General features: G+C 42.4%; 1 protein-coding gene across 1 annotated transcript in view; it reads left to right on the top strand.

The window, feature by feature from the left end:
• Positions 1–542: 542 nt before the first annotated feature.
• Positions 543–16,966, top strand: part of dicer1 (dicer 1, ribonuclease type III) — a 28,755-nt gene continuing 12,331 nt past the window's right edge. Inside the window, exons 1-23 of the mRNA XM_010878753.3 lie at positions 543–658; positions 2,768–2,820; positions 2,974–3,072; positions 3,165–3,355; positions 3,707–3,869; positions 4,127–4,257; positions 4,511–4,645; positions 5,480–5,640; positions 6,946–7,114; positions 7,198–7,356; positions 7,560–7,873; positions 11,590–11,722; positions 11,846–12,088; positions 12,334–12,485; positions 12,669–12,801; positions 13,347–13,422; positions 13,550–13,689; positions 13,919–14,098; positions 14,176–14,389; positions 14,678–14,831; positions 16,095–16,277; positions 16,434–16,539; positions 16,708–16,883. Of these exons, the coding sequence (XP_010877055.2) occupies positions 3,242–3,355; positions 3,707–3,869; positions 4,127–4,257; positions 4,511–4,645; positions 5,480–5,640; positions 6,946–7,114; positions 7,198–7,356; positions 7,560–7,873; positions 11,590–11,722; positions 11,846–12,088; positions 12,334–12,485; positions 12,669–12,801; positions 13,347–13,422; positions 13,550–13,689; positions 13,919–14,098; positions 14,176–14,389; positions 14,678–14,831; positions 16,095–16,277; positions 16,434–16,539; positions 16,708–16,883 (3,236 nt within the window). The 5' untranslated portion in view covers positions 543–658; positions 2,768–2,820; positions 2,974–3,072; positions 3,165–3,241. The remainder of the gene's footprint in view (positions 659–2,767; positions 2,821–2,973; positions 3,073–3,164; positions 3,356–3,706; positions 3,870–4,126; positions 4,258–4,510; positions 4,646–5,479; positions 5,641–6,945; positions 7,115–7,197; positions 7,357–7,559; positions 7,874–11,589; positions 11,723–11,845; positions 12,089–12,333; positions 12,486–12,668; positions 12,802–13,346; positions 13,423–13,549; positions 13,690–13,918; positions 14,099–14,175; positions 14,390–14,677; positions 14,832–16,094; positions 16,278–16,433; positions 16,540–16,707; positions 16,884–16,966) is intronic.

Consider the following 16,966-nt stretch of genomic DNA (forward strand, 5'->3'; position numbering starts at 1 on the left):
TGTTCTGTATAAACACGTATATCACAATAAAATTGATGAGGTGTAATCGGTTTGCCTCTACTTGCTAAAATCATGCAGCTGATAGCCTACTGTTCAAGATCACTGGACTTAAGGTTAAACAGATCTGTTTTTGTGAGCAAGGAACTTAACACCAATGCTGGTTGGAATTGCTAAAACATAAAGGAAATGAAGGGTGCGCATATGTAAAAAATGTAATTAAAAAAATACATGCTGAACGTGCTTAAACTTTTTTTTGAATTACTATTCAAGCAAGCTTCCAATTTGTGAAAACAACCAACAACACAAACAAATATTCAATGCTTAATTAAAATAATTATCTTACAGTTTGAGGACATACGATTGCAATAGAGTATATGTGGGGCCAATGCTGGGCGCCGAATGTTTCATTTTGGTTTTAAGGGCATTTGTATTCTCGACTGACTCACGCATGTTATCCAGGCTATGAAAAACAACAATATTACGTAGTTTACGCAAGTGTATTGCGTATCGAAGGCCCAGGTGGAAAGGAAGTATCGTGGTGGATTAGGTCCTGACAGCAGCAGCAGCAGCAGCAGCAGCAGCAGGGAATGGAGAGGGTATTAGACCAAATAACAGGACCATTGTCATTCAAGACGGCCCAATAAACATTAACTATTAGGTGAGGAAGTTTAACCGAATCACTCGAAATGCATGCGTCTCCTTATGGTGGCTGTTTACAGTCTTTGTCGATAGTAAGGCATGTCTTGCCGCACCCACAATATAAGCATATAGACATAGCTAGCTAACTATGTTTGCTAGCTACTGGTAGCCAGTAAACGTTTCTCTGTCGACAAACGCTTGCTAACATGATTGACAAGCGTTGTATGCATGGCTCACATTCATATTACTATTTCCAGACTACGCATTGCAGCTTTGCATGTGCCAATATTTAACTGTCGTTTCAGATATAATAATTGTAGATAACTTGTTTGGTTATGCATCTTTGTACATGTCTTCATTTATAGCTCACTATCCATGCTAGCTAGTCGGCGAGTCAGTTACTAGCTAGCTAGCTAGCTACTTTGCTAGACTGAGTCAAGTTCGGTCTATCTCCACGCGTGGGATTTTGACGTTTTTTGCTAGCTAGACGTTGCATTGCATCAGCAATCACTTTGTTTAATAATTCGTGTTAGATATCAAACGATCAAAGAATAGCCCAATTAAATGTAAAAAAATTAATATTCATTAATTTCTCATATGTATTAAAGTGTTCTCGCGGTCGTGGTTCTGTGCAATTAGTTTGTTGCCGCTAACAGGTTAGCCAACAGCCACCTGTGCTGCTAGCTTGCTAAATGCTAGTACTGCAACAACAGACAGTTTTGTTATCGTGCACTCATCAGCTAGCTGGTTCGTTCGATTTACTGAGGCCAACGTTGCCTTTTTACTCGTAAGGCCTAACATTCGAAACTATTCGAATTATAAAATAAAAGTAGTCGTTTTTCTTTAAAAAAAAATCCCCTGATTTTGTCATAGGCTGCTTGTGGATCATTTCGAAAGATTTGAAATTAAAGTGCCTGATGATCTTTTAATCAGATTTTCTCAGCTTGAGCTAGAAAAATAGCAATATTATGTACAATGATTGATGTGCATTGTACACATTTATGTTTACTGCTGTAACTAGTTATCGAATGGAAAATCAGTTTTTTATAATGGCTCATCACCACATCAAATTGTCAGTAATGACTTGCTGTTGTGTTGAATTACACAATGCAAAGTTTCACTGTCTATGATCAAAGGGTTATGTAGTAATGTTCAGTTACAGCACATCTTAATTTGGCTTGTTTATTCTATCTCTCTTCCTCACACACACCCACACCATCTTTATGGTGAAGAAGTAAGTGATTCTGGCATTATGGTACATCTGCAGGCAAAATCCCAATGCAAAAGTTTCCTTGGGGGAAAACATTCAGTAAAGGATAAGAAATGGTTTACTGCTAAATGACCTATTATTTGATTTGTTTAATGAAGAAGCCTTGATCAGGGCCCTAGGCTATAACATTTTTGATGAGGATGTATTCATTAAATCCAGACATTTTCCAACCAAGATCATTATACAGTAATAGTGCAGTGAGAGCGGATTATATTGCTCTGCCCTATCTTATTTGATAGAACTTTTTGAAATATCAAAAAAAAAGAAATGTTCTGTCAAAGCAAAAACACAAATTGGGGGATCTCAATTGATAGAGGTTCAAACCATGTGCATTTTATGTGGTAAATGTCAGTTTTGGGTTGTCAAGTTTTACTTCTCCAAAGAGACTTGTTGGCTTGTGCAGTAAGCCAATGAGCCAACTTTTTTCTCAAGAAAATGTAAACTTGAGAATATAAAGCAGAGGAACATTGTTCCAGACACGGATTTGACTTTGAGGAATATTGGGAATTAGTTGCCCTTTGGGCTACAGACTGATGGAAAGATAGACGAACACCGGGCCAACAGCTTTTAACCAGCAGCAAATGTTAGCACTTTATTAAAATGGGGGCTTGAGCTGGCAGAGATGAAATTACTGCTAGGATCTGTTGCAGCTGTGTTGAGCAGCGGTGGTCAGGGCAGGCTTGCGGTCTTGAATTTATGGCGGCAAAAATTTGTTGAAAAGCCAGTTGCCATCCAGAATTGAGCCCTCCCTCACCCAAAGCTCCCTGGCCCACTTCAGCTCTGCCCCATCCCATTCCCACCCAGTAATGCCTCTGTGTTCTCATCTGTTCTTCCTATCTGTCTTTGTTTGCTGTTTAGGATCAGACTTCCACTCCTCAAGCCCTGCCGTTACAGCCGTCGACTGTGCTGAGGTAAAATACGTCTGACCATTAGCCCAACATCTAATAGATAACCTGGCTTGGCCAGATTCTGACATTAGAGGAACCTTGTTGCTCTCTGTACAATAGGCCTGTTAATGGTTTTACATTAAGGGGGTTGTGTGCTTCTGTGTAATGCTCCTCTAGGAGAGAAGTGGGGGAGTATGATAAGCTGATTGCGCAGTGTTGATCATGAAGCTAAGACAAAGTGCTGCCTGGTTCATCACAGAGTCTATGACCCTACCTGTAAGTATGTAGTCATGTTTATTATCTCAGTATTCCTTGTCATTGTATTATTGATAACCTGCCTGCATGCTGCCTGTTACTTTCTAAATCAGTAACTTTTTGAGGGGAGGATGATGAAATGAAATAAACTGGGCACGTGGAGGACAGCATCCCCCAGTCCTAAAGCAACATGGAAGGACTTCAACTGGTCACCCCAGCCTCCAATCCCATGGGGCCTTTCTTTGGTCTACCATGGCAGCAGGAGGCCATCCACGACAACATCTACACGCCTAGGAAATATCAGGTATCAAGGAAAGAGCAAGTTAGGGGATATTGAAGTTAAACTGAGTTGGAACTGAATGGATTATGCCCTAGGAGATGTTTTGTAGTATGTAGTCCAGGAGTTTGCCTCATTCTATAGTTTGCATGCAGTAGTTTGCTCCCCCTGTTCTGTAACCTTGTCCGCTAGAATAAAAATGGGTACCTGCGCACTAATGCTCCCACTGTTTATTCCACTGGCCTGACCTTAGTGTCAAAACATTGCTCCATAAACTGAATGTTCTTTATGTGGGTATCTATCTTTACGTATTTGTTTGATGCCATTATGGTGTGCTTACAAAAGGTTAAAATCATATTACTTTATCTGCCCTGCCAGGTTGAACTTCTTGAAGCAGCTCTAGAACACAATACTATCGTGTGCTTAAATACTGGCTCAGGGAAGACCTTTATTGCAGTACTCCTAACTAAAGAGCTCTCCCATCAAATCCGGGGAGACTTTGCCGAAAACGGGAAGAGGACAGTTTTCCTAGTGAATGCAGGTAGTTATATTTGGAGTTATAAATCCATGAATGCACTGTTTCTTCACTTCACACTAAGTTTGCAACTTGCGCTCCTCATCATTGATTGAAAACAGCTGGCCTTAATACTTTGGCTGGAGATGTCACTGTTGTGAATGCCATTACAGTGAAGCATGCACGTTCATGTATCAACTTCCAGTAAAAGTACATTTGATGTGATATGACTGAGATAATGATCTTCTCTGTTTTCACCCTTTTCCTTCTATCTTAAAAAAAAGCGTCATCTGTGATTCAGCAAGCAGCTACTGTTAGGACCCACTCTGATCTCCAAGTTGGCGAATACACCAGCATGGAAAAGACCTCGTCGTGGTCCAAGGAGAAGTGGAGCCAAGAAATGATTGAAAATCAGGTGTGGTTCCTTCATCAGAGATTTTGTGGAAATTATCAATTGTAAATTCATGCAATGCCAGATTAGACTTCCAGATGTTACCAAGTACTTTCATGACAAATACCAATAGTAACAGCAGCACTCTGAAATAGAGAAGTTATATTGTTTTTCACTTTCAACAACTGAAAATTACACTCCACCCCACCCCCACACTGTAATCTATTTTAAAAAATGTCATCTTAAATCATTCACTCCATCATTTCTGTTTTTCTAGGTGCTTGTTATGACATGCCATATCTTTCTGCATGTGCTAAAGAATGGAGTGTTACCACTAGCGAAACTCAATCTGGTGGTGTTCGATGAGTGTCACCTGGCAATCACAGACCATCCCTACCGGGAAATAATGAAGGTAAAATTACAGCCCACTCCACTCTCCATATCTATTACTTTTAGTGGTGGATTGAAAGTGGATACTCTGTCTTCTCTGTTTGGTGAGAGCCAAGGCATTAAGTTGATTGAAGATTAGCCTTTATATTATTCACTATTTGAAAATAAGTGTCATCAGCTAACTGTCATTACTGAACCTCACTGCTGATGTTTTAGCATTTTTTGTTTGGCTTTACAATGACTGAATCAGTTTTCCTGCCTCATGTCTTTGAGTTAGATGAGGAATTTCTCTACCTCAGCTATGTTAAGACTGTCTGTATTAGCTATGTGAGGGCTTTCTCTCTGTTTCAATACTGTGTGTGCTGTCTCAGTCTGTTTCAGCTATATGAGATCAGTCTTTCTCCGTTCCAGCTAAATGAGCTGTCTCTCTTTTCTTTAACTATATGAATTCTCGTTCTGGGGGCCGCTCAGTTTCAGCTATGCGAGGGCTTAGTCGATCTCTATTTCAGCTATGCGAGGGCTCAGTTAATCTGTGTTTCGGCTATTTGAGGGTTCACTGGATCTGTGTTTCGCTATTTGAGGGTTCACTGGATCTGTGTTTCGGCTATTTGAGGGTTCACTGGATCTGTGTTTTGGCTATTTGAGGGTTCACTGGATCTGTGTTTTCGCTATTTAAATGCTCATTCGCTATGTTTCAGCTTTTTGAGTGCTTACTCAATGTATGTTTGAACTATTTGAGGGCTCACTCGATCTGTATTTCAACTATTTGAGGGGTCAATCGATCTCTATATCAGCTATCTGAGGGCTTCCTGGATCTGTGTTTCAGCTTTTTTGGGGCACTCAATCTCTGTTTCAGCTATGTGAGGGCTGTCCGGGCAGCCCTCGTATCCTGGGTCTCACAGCATCCATTCTGAATGGTAAGTGTGACCCGTCTGAACTGGAGCAGAAAATCCAGAACCTGGAGCGGATCCTGAGGAGCAATGCAGAGACCGCTACTGACCTCGTTGTCCTTGACAGGTATTGTGCTGCTTCAGGTCCCCTCTGTCCACATACACTCACCTAAAGGATTATTAGGAACACCTGTTCAATTTCTCATTAATGCAATTATCTAATCAACCAATAACATCGCAGTTGCTTCAATGCATTTAGGGCTGTGGTCCTGGTAAAGACAATCTCCTGAACTCCAAACTGAATGTCAGAATGGGAAAGAAAGGTGATTTAAGCAATTTTGATCGTGGCATGGTTGTTGGTGCCAGGCGGGCCGGTCTGAGTATTTCACAATCTGCTCAGTTACTGGGATTTTCACGCACAACCATTTCTAGGGTTTACAAAGAATGGTGTGAAAAGGGGAAAACATCCAGTATGCGGCAGTCCTATGGGCGAAAATGCCTTGTTGATGCTAGAGGTCAGAGGAGAATGGGCCGACTGATTCAAGCTGATAGAAGAGCAACTTTGACTGAAATAACCACTTGTTACAACCGAGGTATGCAGCAAAGCATTTGTGAAGCCACAACACGCACAACCTTGAGGCGGATGAGCTACAACAGCAGAAGACCCCACCGGGTACCACTCATCTCCACTACAAATAGGAAAAAGAGGCAACAACTTGCACGAGCTCACCAAAATTGGACAGTTGAAGAATGTTGCCTGGTCTGATGAGTCTCGATTTCTGTTAAGACATTCATATGGTAGAGTCAGAATTTGGCGTAAACAGAATGAGAACATGGATCCATCATGCCTTGTTACCACTGTGCAGGCTGGTGGTGGTGGTGTAATGGTGTGGGGGATGTTTTCTTGGTGCACTTTGGCCCCTTAGTGCCAATTGGGCATCGTTTAAATGCCACGGCTGACCTGAGCATTGTTTCTGACCATGTCCATCCCTTTATGACCACCATGTATCCATCCTCTGATGGCTACTTCCAGCAGGATAATGCACCATGTCACAAAGCTTGAATCATTTCAAATTGGTTTCTTGAACATGACAATGAGTTCACTGTACTGAAATGGCCCCCACAGTCACCAGATCTCAACCCAATAGAGCGTCTTTGGAATGTGGTGGAACGGGAGCTTCATGTCCTGGATTTGCATCCCAAAAATCTCCATCAACTGCAAGATTCTATCTTATCAATATGGGCCAACATTTCTAAAGAATGCTTTCAGCACCTTGTTGAATCATTGCCACGTAGAATTAAGGCAGTTCTGAAGGTGAAAGGGGGTCAAACACAGTATTAGTATGGTGTTCCTAATAATCCTTTAGGTGAGTGTAGACTCATTCATTATGACCAAGGAGGGAAAACTCAACTGTGTCTATCTACGTCTCAGATACGCCTCCCAACCCAGAGAGGTGGTGCTTGACTGTGGACCTTACCTGGACAAGAGTGGCCTCGCGGAGCATCTACTGAGCGAGCTTGACGAGGCTCTCCACTTCCTCAACGACTGCAACATATCTGTGCCGCGGGAGGACAGAGACCCCACCTTCATAACGAAACAGGTCCCAATCCCACCTACCTGTAGTGTTAAATTGTGTTCCCGATGACCCCCCTGGTGAAATAACCAACACCGGCTCTTCCCCAGGTGCTGGCCGACTGCAGGGCGGTTCTGCTGGTGCTGGGCCCGTGGTGTGCCGACAAGGTGGCTGGCATCATGGTACGGGAACTGCAGAAGTACATCAAACATGAACAGGAAGAGATCAACAGGAAGTTCCTGCTCTTCACCGACACCATCCTGAGGAAGGTAGGTGTATTGCTTCTCAGTTTGTTGCGTCAGTGGGTTCCGTAAATCGCTCGTCAATAGCCGTCGCTGTAATACTTACAGTATATACATTATTACAGTAACCATGAATACAGTTATCTGAATGAATGTTCCCGTGCAATCGAATGTTGGGTACAGGGGTCAGTGAACTTCGCCTTTGGTTAACGTAAATTCCGGTTTCCTAGGTCCATGCCCTCTGTGAGGAGCACTTTTCCCCAGCTTCTCTGGACCTGAAGTTTGTGACCCCCAAGGTCATCCGCCTCTTAGAAATCCTCCATGAGTACAAGCCCTTTGAGAGGCAGCAGTTTGAGAGTGTGGAGTGGTACAACGACCGCAACGAGGACAACTATGTGTCATGGAGCGATTCGGAGGACGAAGATGAGGACGAGGAAGTGGAGGTCAAAGAGAAGCCCGAAACAAACTTCCCCTCACCGTTCACCAACATCCTGTGTGGTATCATTTTCGTGGAGAGGCGCTACACAGCTGTCGTGCTCAACCGGTAAGGTTTTGGGATTCAGTGCTGACAGTTAGGTTCCAATGTGTGAGTCCTACGCTACACTGTGTCCTAGGATTCTGTAGTGTACACTGATCAATAACACTTCTCAACATACAGGAAAAAAAATACAAGAGGAGTAAAAGACGTAAACTTTTTTCAGATTCTAGGTTCTAGAATACTCTTTCACTTGGGTACTTGTGGTTTTGGGGACATGGTTTGTTTTGGTACATTCACAATGTCTCTGTTAAAGCTGCGTACATAACCACGTGGGAGGTGGGAATTTACCAGTTGTGATGTTGAAAGACTTGTTAATGGCCAACAGGTCAGATGTAAACTAAAAGTACACCTGCTTGTTAACATAGTTGAAAAAATCTGTAGGTGAGGTCTGAGGTCATGAACTGGGAGCAGTGGGTACTGTTATACCTGGGAGAACTGGGTACTGTTATAGGCGTAGTGTTGCTGCACAGTACCTCTCCCAACCAATCGCTGCCTTTGGCATGCTTATGTAGAGTGGTTACAGAAACTGGAGCTATAGACAACAATTGAAGTGAGGGGAGGTTTTAACGTTGAAGAATGATCAGGCGCTTTATTTGCTAAGATAAGTGCACATATTCAGCAGATGGGTCAATGACAGGATGTGCATTTCTTTTGTGTATGAAGCCATTATTTTCCTAATTTACAAAAAAATTCAAATATGTGTAAAATATAAAATTATTCTATGATATCATCTTTATAAGAAGCAAATTTCATTTTATTAAAATTTTATACATTTAAATTTTTTGCTGTTCCAAAGCCCCAAAATGACAGGTGGTGCAACCATCTGAACATTGATGCAAAGAACATAGTTGTAGTAAAAAGGTTATTTTACTCAATACAATACTTAAAATATAGTTTGGCATTATTTAAGGTTCAATTGATTATAAATTATTAAATGTCAAATATATTCAATATTTGAAAAACTTTCATCTGCAAAATGCATTTCTCCATATGTCAAATCATACAACTGACAAAAAAAAGCATTTTTGTGTATCGCTTTAAGAAAACTCTGAACAGAATATGGCATCACAAAAGGGGACCTCAAATGACCCCTATGCTGCAGTAACACGGTTATCTGAGTTTGATTAGTCTGGTGGCACAACCAATATGTCAAATGGTGCAACCAGAATTAGAGTTAACATCAACTGATCATATACATATTTCTGTATGATATTAAGTTATGTAAGTGCATCTAGAGTATTTTAATTGATTTTTGTAGATGCCATTATCAAGAAAGGAGAAATAATTACTTTAACAGTGATCCACTTGCAAGGGCAGAGTACCTTGCCAAAAGCAAAGCAAGGTGTTGTGTTAATAACTGGACAAGTTAAGTTACTATTGTGTTATTTGTTTTCCTAGTATTATTACATGCTTTATTATTAATTAGTAGTTGTGTTCCATGTTACAGTGCAGCTTACTTCTAAATCATTCATTTGAATCATTAACTCATTCATGCTATTAAATATTTAAATTGATTTCACCAATTATAATTATTTTGATTACTTTAATTAACTGGATTCTAAATATGTCAATATGTTTTGTAGTTGTCAAAAGAGGAAGCATGAGGGAAAGATATGGAAAAGAACAGTTAGCGCTCTAAGACCGGATAGGAGGAAATGAGGCAGCAATGGAAGGGCCACCCAAAAAGCAACAGGAAAGGAAAAGGGTAGAGGACAAAAGAAAGAACTTAACACCTGAATCTATTAATGAAATAATCCCTTTTGTGTTTCATTAAAACAATGATTTTCAATTTGAAGTTATGTGAATTATTGAAGAATAAATTGGTTCATAGCTTTGAAATAAATAAAATAAACCAGAATATGTTTTTGTTATTTTGTGTTGATAAGATGTTATTGAGCATATCAGGCGACGCAACCAGTCACAGTCAGGTGGTGCCACAAGCAAATTTACATTTAAAACATCAATTTTCATTGCAACTGTGAAGTTGACTCATAAATATAACACCTTATATAATAAAGGTTTATCTTTCTCCCTATGGGAAATGGGATGTTTAAAAGCTCAAGTGTCTGTTTCTATGAAATGTAATAACATTTCCATAGATAAAGTACAAACCCGATTCCAAAAAAGTTGGGACACTGTACAATTTTGAGTAAAAACAGAATGCAATGATGTGGAAGTTTCAAATTTCAATATTTTATTCAGAATACAACATAGATGACATATCAAATGTTTAAACTGAGAAAATGTATCACTTTAAGGGAAAAATAAGTTGATTTTAAATTTCATGGCATCAACATGTCTCAAAAAAGTTGGGACAAGGCCATGTTTACCACTGTGGCATCCCCTCTTCTTTTTATAACAGACTGCAAATGTCTGGGGACTGAGGAGACAAGTTGCTCAAGTTTATGAATAGGAATGTTGTCCCATTCTTGTCTAATACGGGCTTCTATTTGCTCAACTGTCTTAGGTCTTCTTTGTCGCACCTTCCTCTTTATGATGCGCCAAATGTTTTCTATGGGTGAAAGATCTGGACTGTAGGCTGGCCATTTCAGTACCCGGATCCTTCTTCTATGCAGCCATGACATTGTAATTGATTGATTGGCTTCTTTTTTGACCTATAGAGATTTAGCCGGCAACGGCGAATGGCACAGTGGATTGTGTTCACCGACATTGTTTTCTGGAAGTATTTCTGAGCCCATGTTGTGATTTCCATTACAGTATCATTCCTGTATGTGATGCAGTGCCGCCTGAGGGCCCGAAGATCACAGGCATCCAGTATGGTTTTCCGGCCTTGACCCTTATGCACAGAGAATGTTCCAGACTTTCTGAATCTTTGGATGATATTATGCACTGTAGATGATAACTTCAAACTCTTTGCATTTTTTTCTCTGAGAAAATCCTTTCTGATATTGCTCCATTATTTTTTGCCGCAGCATTGAGGGAATTGGTGATCCTCTACCCATCTTGACTTCTGAGAGACACTGCCACTCTGACAGGCTCTTTTTATACCCAATCATGTTGCAAATTGACATAATAAATTGCAAATTGGTCCTCCAGCTGTTCCTTATCTCTACATTTAACTTTTCCGGCCTCTTATTGCTACCTGTCCCAACTTATTTGGAATGTGTAGCTCTCATGAAATCCAAAATGAGCCAATATTTGGCATGACATTACAAAATGTCTCACTTTCAACATTCAATATGTTATCTATATTATATTGTGAATTAAATATTAGTTCATGCGATTTGTAAATTATTCCATTCCTTTTTTACTCACAATTTGTACAGTGTCCCAAGTTTTTTGGAATCTGGTTTATATTTAAAGGGGAATTTGTGTTTTGTATTTTAGACAACACTGTGATTGATTTGTACTAGTTTTCAGTTGTGGGAAATATAGTAAATATATATTTTTGATGTTCAAATACGGTTGCGCCACCTGACATTTCTTTGTTGGTAGATTCAGAAATCTTGTTACATTTTTTTGTAAGTGCCATCTTGAAAGCTATAAAACAAACCAGCATACACAGAATACTTTATTTTAAAAAACATTAAAAAAAAAGTGTGATTCTGATTGAGCCAGATATAGACAGCTGGCGTTTGCCCTAGTGCTTTTATTTAGTCTGTTATGTAGGCTATTCATTCTGGTTCACAGTGCTGACAGAAAGATTTGGTAGGAATAAATGAACCGTCACACTCATAACGATGACTGTCCCTTTCCGTCAGGCTGATTAAGGAGGCTGGAAAGCAGGACCCAGAGCTGGCGTACATCAGTAGTAACTTCATCACAGGCCACAGCATCGGCAAGAACCAGCCACGCAACAAACAGATGGAGGTTGAGTTCAGGAAGCAGGAAGAAGTAAGAAAACACAGACGCCATTTTGGATTTTTGCATATACTGTATGCTGACGGTGAACTATCCCAACGTGTCTGAATCCATTCCACTCACCTTCCATTTTAAGCGTTCCTTGTTTTCCCTCAGGTTCTGCGTAAGTTCCGTGCCCACGAGACCAACCTGCTTATAGCGACCAGCATTGTGGAGGAAGGGGTGGATATTCCCAAGTGTAACCTGGTGGTGCGTTTTGACCTGCCCACTGAATATCGTTCCTACGTCCAGTCTAAAGGCCGCGCCAGAGCCCCTGTCTCCAACTACATCATGCTGGCAGACAGCGAGAGGACCAAGACCTTCCAGGATGACCTGAATACCTACAAGGCCATAGAGAAGGTGGCTCTGTCTGTGAAACACATAGGGTTTTTACAAATGGCTGTCTTAAGGCTGGTGGTTTATATCCAGCCTCTGGTTGGAGCCGACACGCTAAATAATGACCAGGGTGCCAGTTGGGGTGTCGTTTTGGGTTTGCTCGGGGTTCAATTGATTACTGTTGGTGGCCCTTTCATGGGGTGTGTATAATATGCAAATGCCCTTAGTGACGGCTGCTATAATTCTGAATCTGAGCGCCTTGTCTCTAGATCCTGAGGAAAAAGTGTTCTAAGGCGTCAGGGGTGGGCGAGGTGCTGGAACCGGAGCTGGATGACGACAACGTCTTGCCACCATATGTGCTCCGCTCTGAGGATGGAGGGCCCAGTGTTACCATTAACACGGCCATCGGACACATCAACAGGTAAGAAGAAGTTAGGCAGCGCTGCCTTTAAATAAACACTACGGTGTGATAGAAAACACTGAAAATGTCAGCAGGCTGTGTTGCTGAGTTGGGTTTAAGGGTTCGCTTACTGTTGGCTCTCAATTTACTTTTCCTCCAGTTCTTCTGGTATGTTGATGTCCCCCTTTCCCTTTCACCCTCCAGATACTGTGCCCGTCTGCCCAGTGACCCCTTCACCCACCTGGCTCCCAAGTGTAAGACCAAGGAGCTGAAGGACAGGCGCTACCAGTCAACCCTCTACCTGCCCATCAACTCCCCTCTGCGCGTGCCTGTCGCTGTGAGTTAGCACTTTTACCTAAGATTCTCATTGAAAGGGTAGCGTTTTCCGTCAACGTACAGGGACTGGGCTTGTCCTAGCTTTAAGAGTTAACTGCTTCTGCCATGGGAGTACCTGCGCTGAGAAGAGCTTTGACTGGGCTGAGTGGGAGCTTCTTTACCGTAGGGGTGGGGCAGCCGGGAGACCAGAGGTGGCAGAACCCAGAGTTCTGCCAGGGATGATGGCAGGGAGGGGCTGCTCCCCTTGCCGTTCTGTAGAGGACCCTGGTCTTGTTGTAGATACGAGCTTAAGGCCACATAGTGGGTAAAGTAGCAGTGGTTTGAAGGCACAAGCAGGGAGCCCAACCAACATTGAGATGCAGTAGATCAGATGTGAGACTGCAAGCGCCTGGATATGCCCCTTCAATGCATACTGTGTTCAAAAGGCTACATATTAAGTGAAAGTCACGTCCTCCACCAAGTTTGTCTTTTTGGACGGCCGTACAGTGTGAAGTGTGTTTCTGATGTCTTTTAGACCGATGTCAATTTCTTTTTCATTTATTTCAGGGGCCAATTATGAACTGTGCAAGGCTGGCAGAGAAAGCAGTGGCGTTGCTTTGTTGCGAAAAGCTTCACAAGAAAGGTGATAAGGATTGTTCAAGTACTCTTCATCATGCAGTGTTGCGAAGCTAGTCACTGATAGTATTTCCTTCTCCTATGAAGTAAAATTGTAGCTGGGTTTTTAATGGTCTCCTGTCCTTCTTTCTCAGGTGAATTGGATGACCACTTGATGCCTGTGGGGAAGGAGACGGTCAAGTATGAGGAGGAGCTGGACCTTCATGATGAGGAGGAGACCAGTGTTCCCGGCAGGCCCGGCTCCACCAAGAGGAGACAGTGTTATCCTAAAGCCGTGAGTAGTTAACCTGCTAGATGCCTCACTAACTATCTTTACCATCTCTGATAGGGTGGCCCTTGTTTATACGCTGTGTATATTCTTTATGTACTCCGCTACTCTATCAGGGCTTATGGAGTTAAGATTTCCAGGCCATATGGCCTGATTGTCAAAGTTTTGTCAGACGTATGTGTTTCTTTATGATTTTTGTTGGTAACTCATTTTAACCCATGTTGTTTTCCCCCAGATACCGGAGTGTCTCCGCGACAGTTACCCTGTACCGGAGCAGTCCTATTACCTGTATGTTATTGGCATGGTCCTGACCACCCCTCTGCCTGATGAGCTAAACTTCCGCCGCAGGAAGCTGTACCCTCCAGAGGACACTACCAGGTGCTTCGGCATCCTGACCGCCAAACCTATACCTCGGGTAATGAACACACCCGTCTCAGTTTGTTACTGATCTTTCCTGGCACGTTCACTGAAACCTGTCCCGGCTCTCCCCAGATCCCCCACTTCCCAGTGTACACACGGTCCGGCGAGGTGACCATCTTCATCGAGCTCCAGAAGGCAGGATTCACTCTGACTGCTGTCCAGCTGGACCTCATCACCAGACTACATCAGTATATCTTCTCACACATCCTCCGTCTGGAGAAACCTGCTCTGGAGTTCAAACCCACTCAGGCCGATTCAGCCTATTGCGTTCTACCTCTCAACGTTGGTGAGTTAGTTTGTCTACTGTGTTCTACCTCTCAGCATTGGTGAATTAGTTAGCCTACTCTTTTCTAATGATTTGTGTGTTTGTCAACTGTCAACTTTAATTCTGTTGGATGCTAAGTTTTTAGCTCAGTGGTTTTCAAACTGCAGTCAATGGCTGACATTTTAGAAACTTACCAAATATGAAAGTCTGTGTCTAGGGTTTCAAAATATTTGGGGGTCCTTCTCGTGAACAAATTTTCCAAACGTATGTTGACCTACAAGCTCACAAATATATTGTATCTTCTTTCAGTTGAGGATTCCAACACTCTAGATTTGGACTTTAAATTCATGGAGGACATAGAAAAGTCTGAGGCCCGTATTGGCATTCCTACCACCCAGTACACCAAGCAGAACCCCTTCACCTTCAAACTAGAAGACTACCAGGACGCTGTCATCATTCCACGGTACGCTGCTTCCTGACAGACCAGTTTTGGGCTGACTTCCCAGAAGCCACCCATTCCCATTAAATAGTCTAATGAAGAGTGTATAGTCACTCTACTTATTATTTTAGTTGTTGAAGCACCAAGGTGAAGGGTGGAGATGGGTATTGAGCTCTGTTCTCCGGTAGGTAGCCGTATATGTCGATGCAGCCAGGAGCAATACCACTGGGTCACAGCTCCACACAATAGTACCATACTTTTGACTAGGGTCCCTAAGGACTAGGATAACATTAGAGATGTAGACTTTGTTAGTGCTGTTTGTCAGTGCTCCAAACTAGACTGCCAGTCTAACCTAAGCAATGCTAGCTTCCTAATCCTAAAACTAGTTTTTTTACAGTGCAAAACACAATGAATACACAAAACAGAAAATCTGTGGTTTGCTATTAAGAAGAAATGTGGATCTGTGTCAGTCTTGTTTCAGAAAGATCTGTTGAGTGTATGGGTTGATAGCATGCTGAAAGTAAGTAAACCGCAAAATGGAGAAACTGTGCTGCCTAGAGTAGCCTTTTATTGTGGCCAGCCTAAGGCACACCTGTGCAATAATCATGCTGTCTAATCAGCATCTTGATATGCCACACCTGTGAGGGGGATGGATTATATTGGCAAATGAGAAGTGCTCACTAACACAGATTTAGACAGATTTGTGAACAATATTTGAAGGAAATGGGCCTTTTGTGTACATAGAGAAAGTCTTAGATCTTTGAGTTCAGCTCATGATAAATGGGGGCAAAACAAAAGTGTTACACTGAACAAAATTATAAATACAAGTCAACATAATGATGTTCGGTCATTAGGATGTTTCCCTAAGTAAGTCAACATAATGATGTTAGGACATTAGGGCTGTTTCCCTAAATAAGTCCACATGATGATGTTAGGACATTGGGACTGTTTCCCTAAGTAAGTCAACATAATGATGTTAGGACATTAGGACCGTTTCCCTAAATAAGTCAACATAATGATGTTAGGACATTAGGACTGTTTCCCTAAGTAAGTCAATATAATGATGTTAGGACATTAGGACCGTTTCCCTAAATAAGTCAACATAATGATGTTAGGACATTAGGACTGTTTCCCTAAGTAAGTCAATATAATTATGTTAGGAAGACGTTTCTATTTCTGTAATCACTGACCTGTTTGAAAACAATGTGAACGATTACGTTTTCCTTACACAACCAAATCCTTGTCTGGAAAAAGCAACCTTTGACTTCCAACCATGGTTTCTCTCAGGTATCGTAACTTTGACCAGCCCCACCGTTTCTATGTGGCGGACGTTTACACAGACCTAACGCCGCTCAGCAAGTTCCCGTCGCCGGAGTATGAGACGTTTGCTGAGTACTACAAAACCAAGTACAACCTGGACCTGTCCAATGTAAACCAGCCACTACTGGATGTTGACCACACCTCCTCACGGTGAGGAACACAGGAAGAGAATCTGATGCAACTGTCTGTCTGAAGGAGGCCTGCTGTGGTGGGGAGGGTGTAGGCTTAGGTGCACCCGGGCAGATTGTTGGATCCAAACTACGGTTTTAAATAATGCAGTCTTTGACCCCTGACTTCTCCCTTCAGCCTGAACCTGTTAACCCCTCGCCACCTGAACCAAAAGGGGAAAGCCCTGCCTCTCAGCAGTGCAGAGAAGAGGAAGGCCAAGTGGGAAAGTCTCCAAAACAAACAGGTAATGTGATGACAGTACAGAGTACCTGGGAGAACTCTCTGGAAGGTCTGTCCTCTGAAACCTGGGCCAAGAGCTTTGTGCTCTCCACCCCCTCCCTGCGTCTCATTGGCTCTACAGCGTATGGATTTCCAATTGTCTTCCTGTTATCCCTCCCCTGTGTCTCTTCAGATCCTAGTCCCAGAGCTGTGTGCCATTCACCCCATCCCAGCCTCTCTGTGGAGGAAGGCTGTTTGTCTGCCCAGCATACTGTACCGCCTCCACTGCCTCCTCACCGCTGAGGAGCTGAGGGCCCAGACAGCCAGCGACGCTGGAGTAGGAGCCCAGACCCTGCCCCCAGACTTCAGGTACGCCTCTTCTGTTTAGTTCATGTTACCTCGCTGGTATTTCGTTGAACTAGTTACCCCTGTATCACTCCACACCCAAACAG

The sequence above is a fragment of the Esox lucius genome, chromosome 15 (genome assembly GCF_011004845.1).
Source record: "Esox lucius isolate fEsoLuc1 chromosome 15, fEsoLuc1.pri, whole genome shotgun sequence".
Taxonomy (NCBI): Eukaryota; Metazoa; Chordata; class Actinopteri; order Esociformes; family Esocidae; genus Esox; species Esox lucius.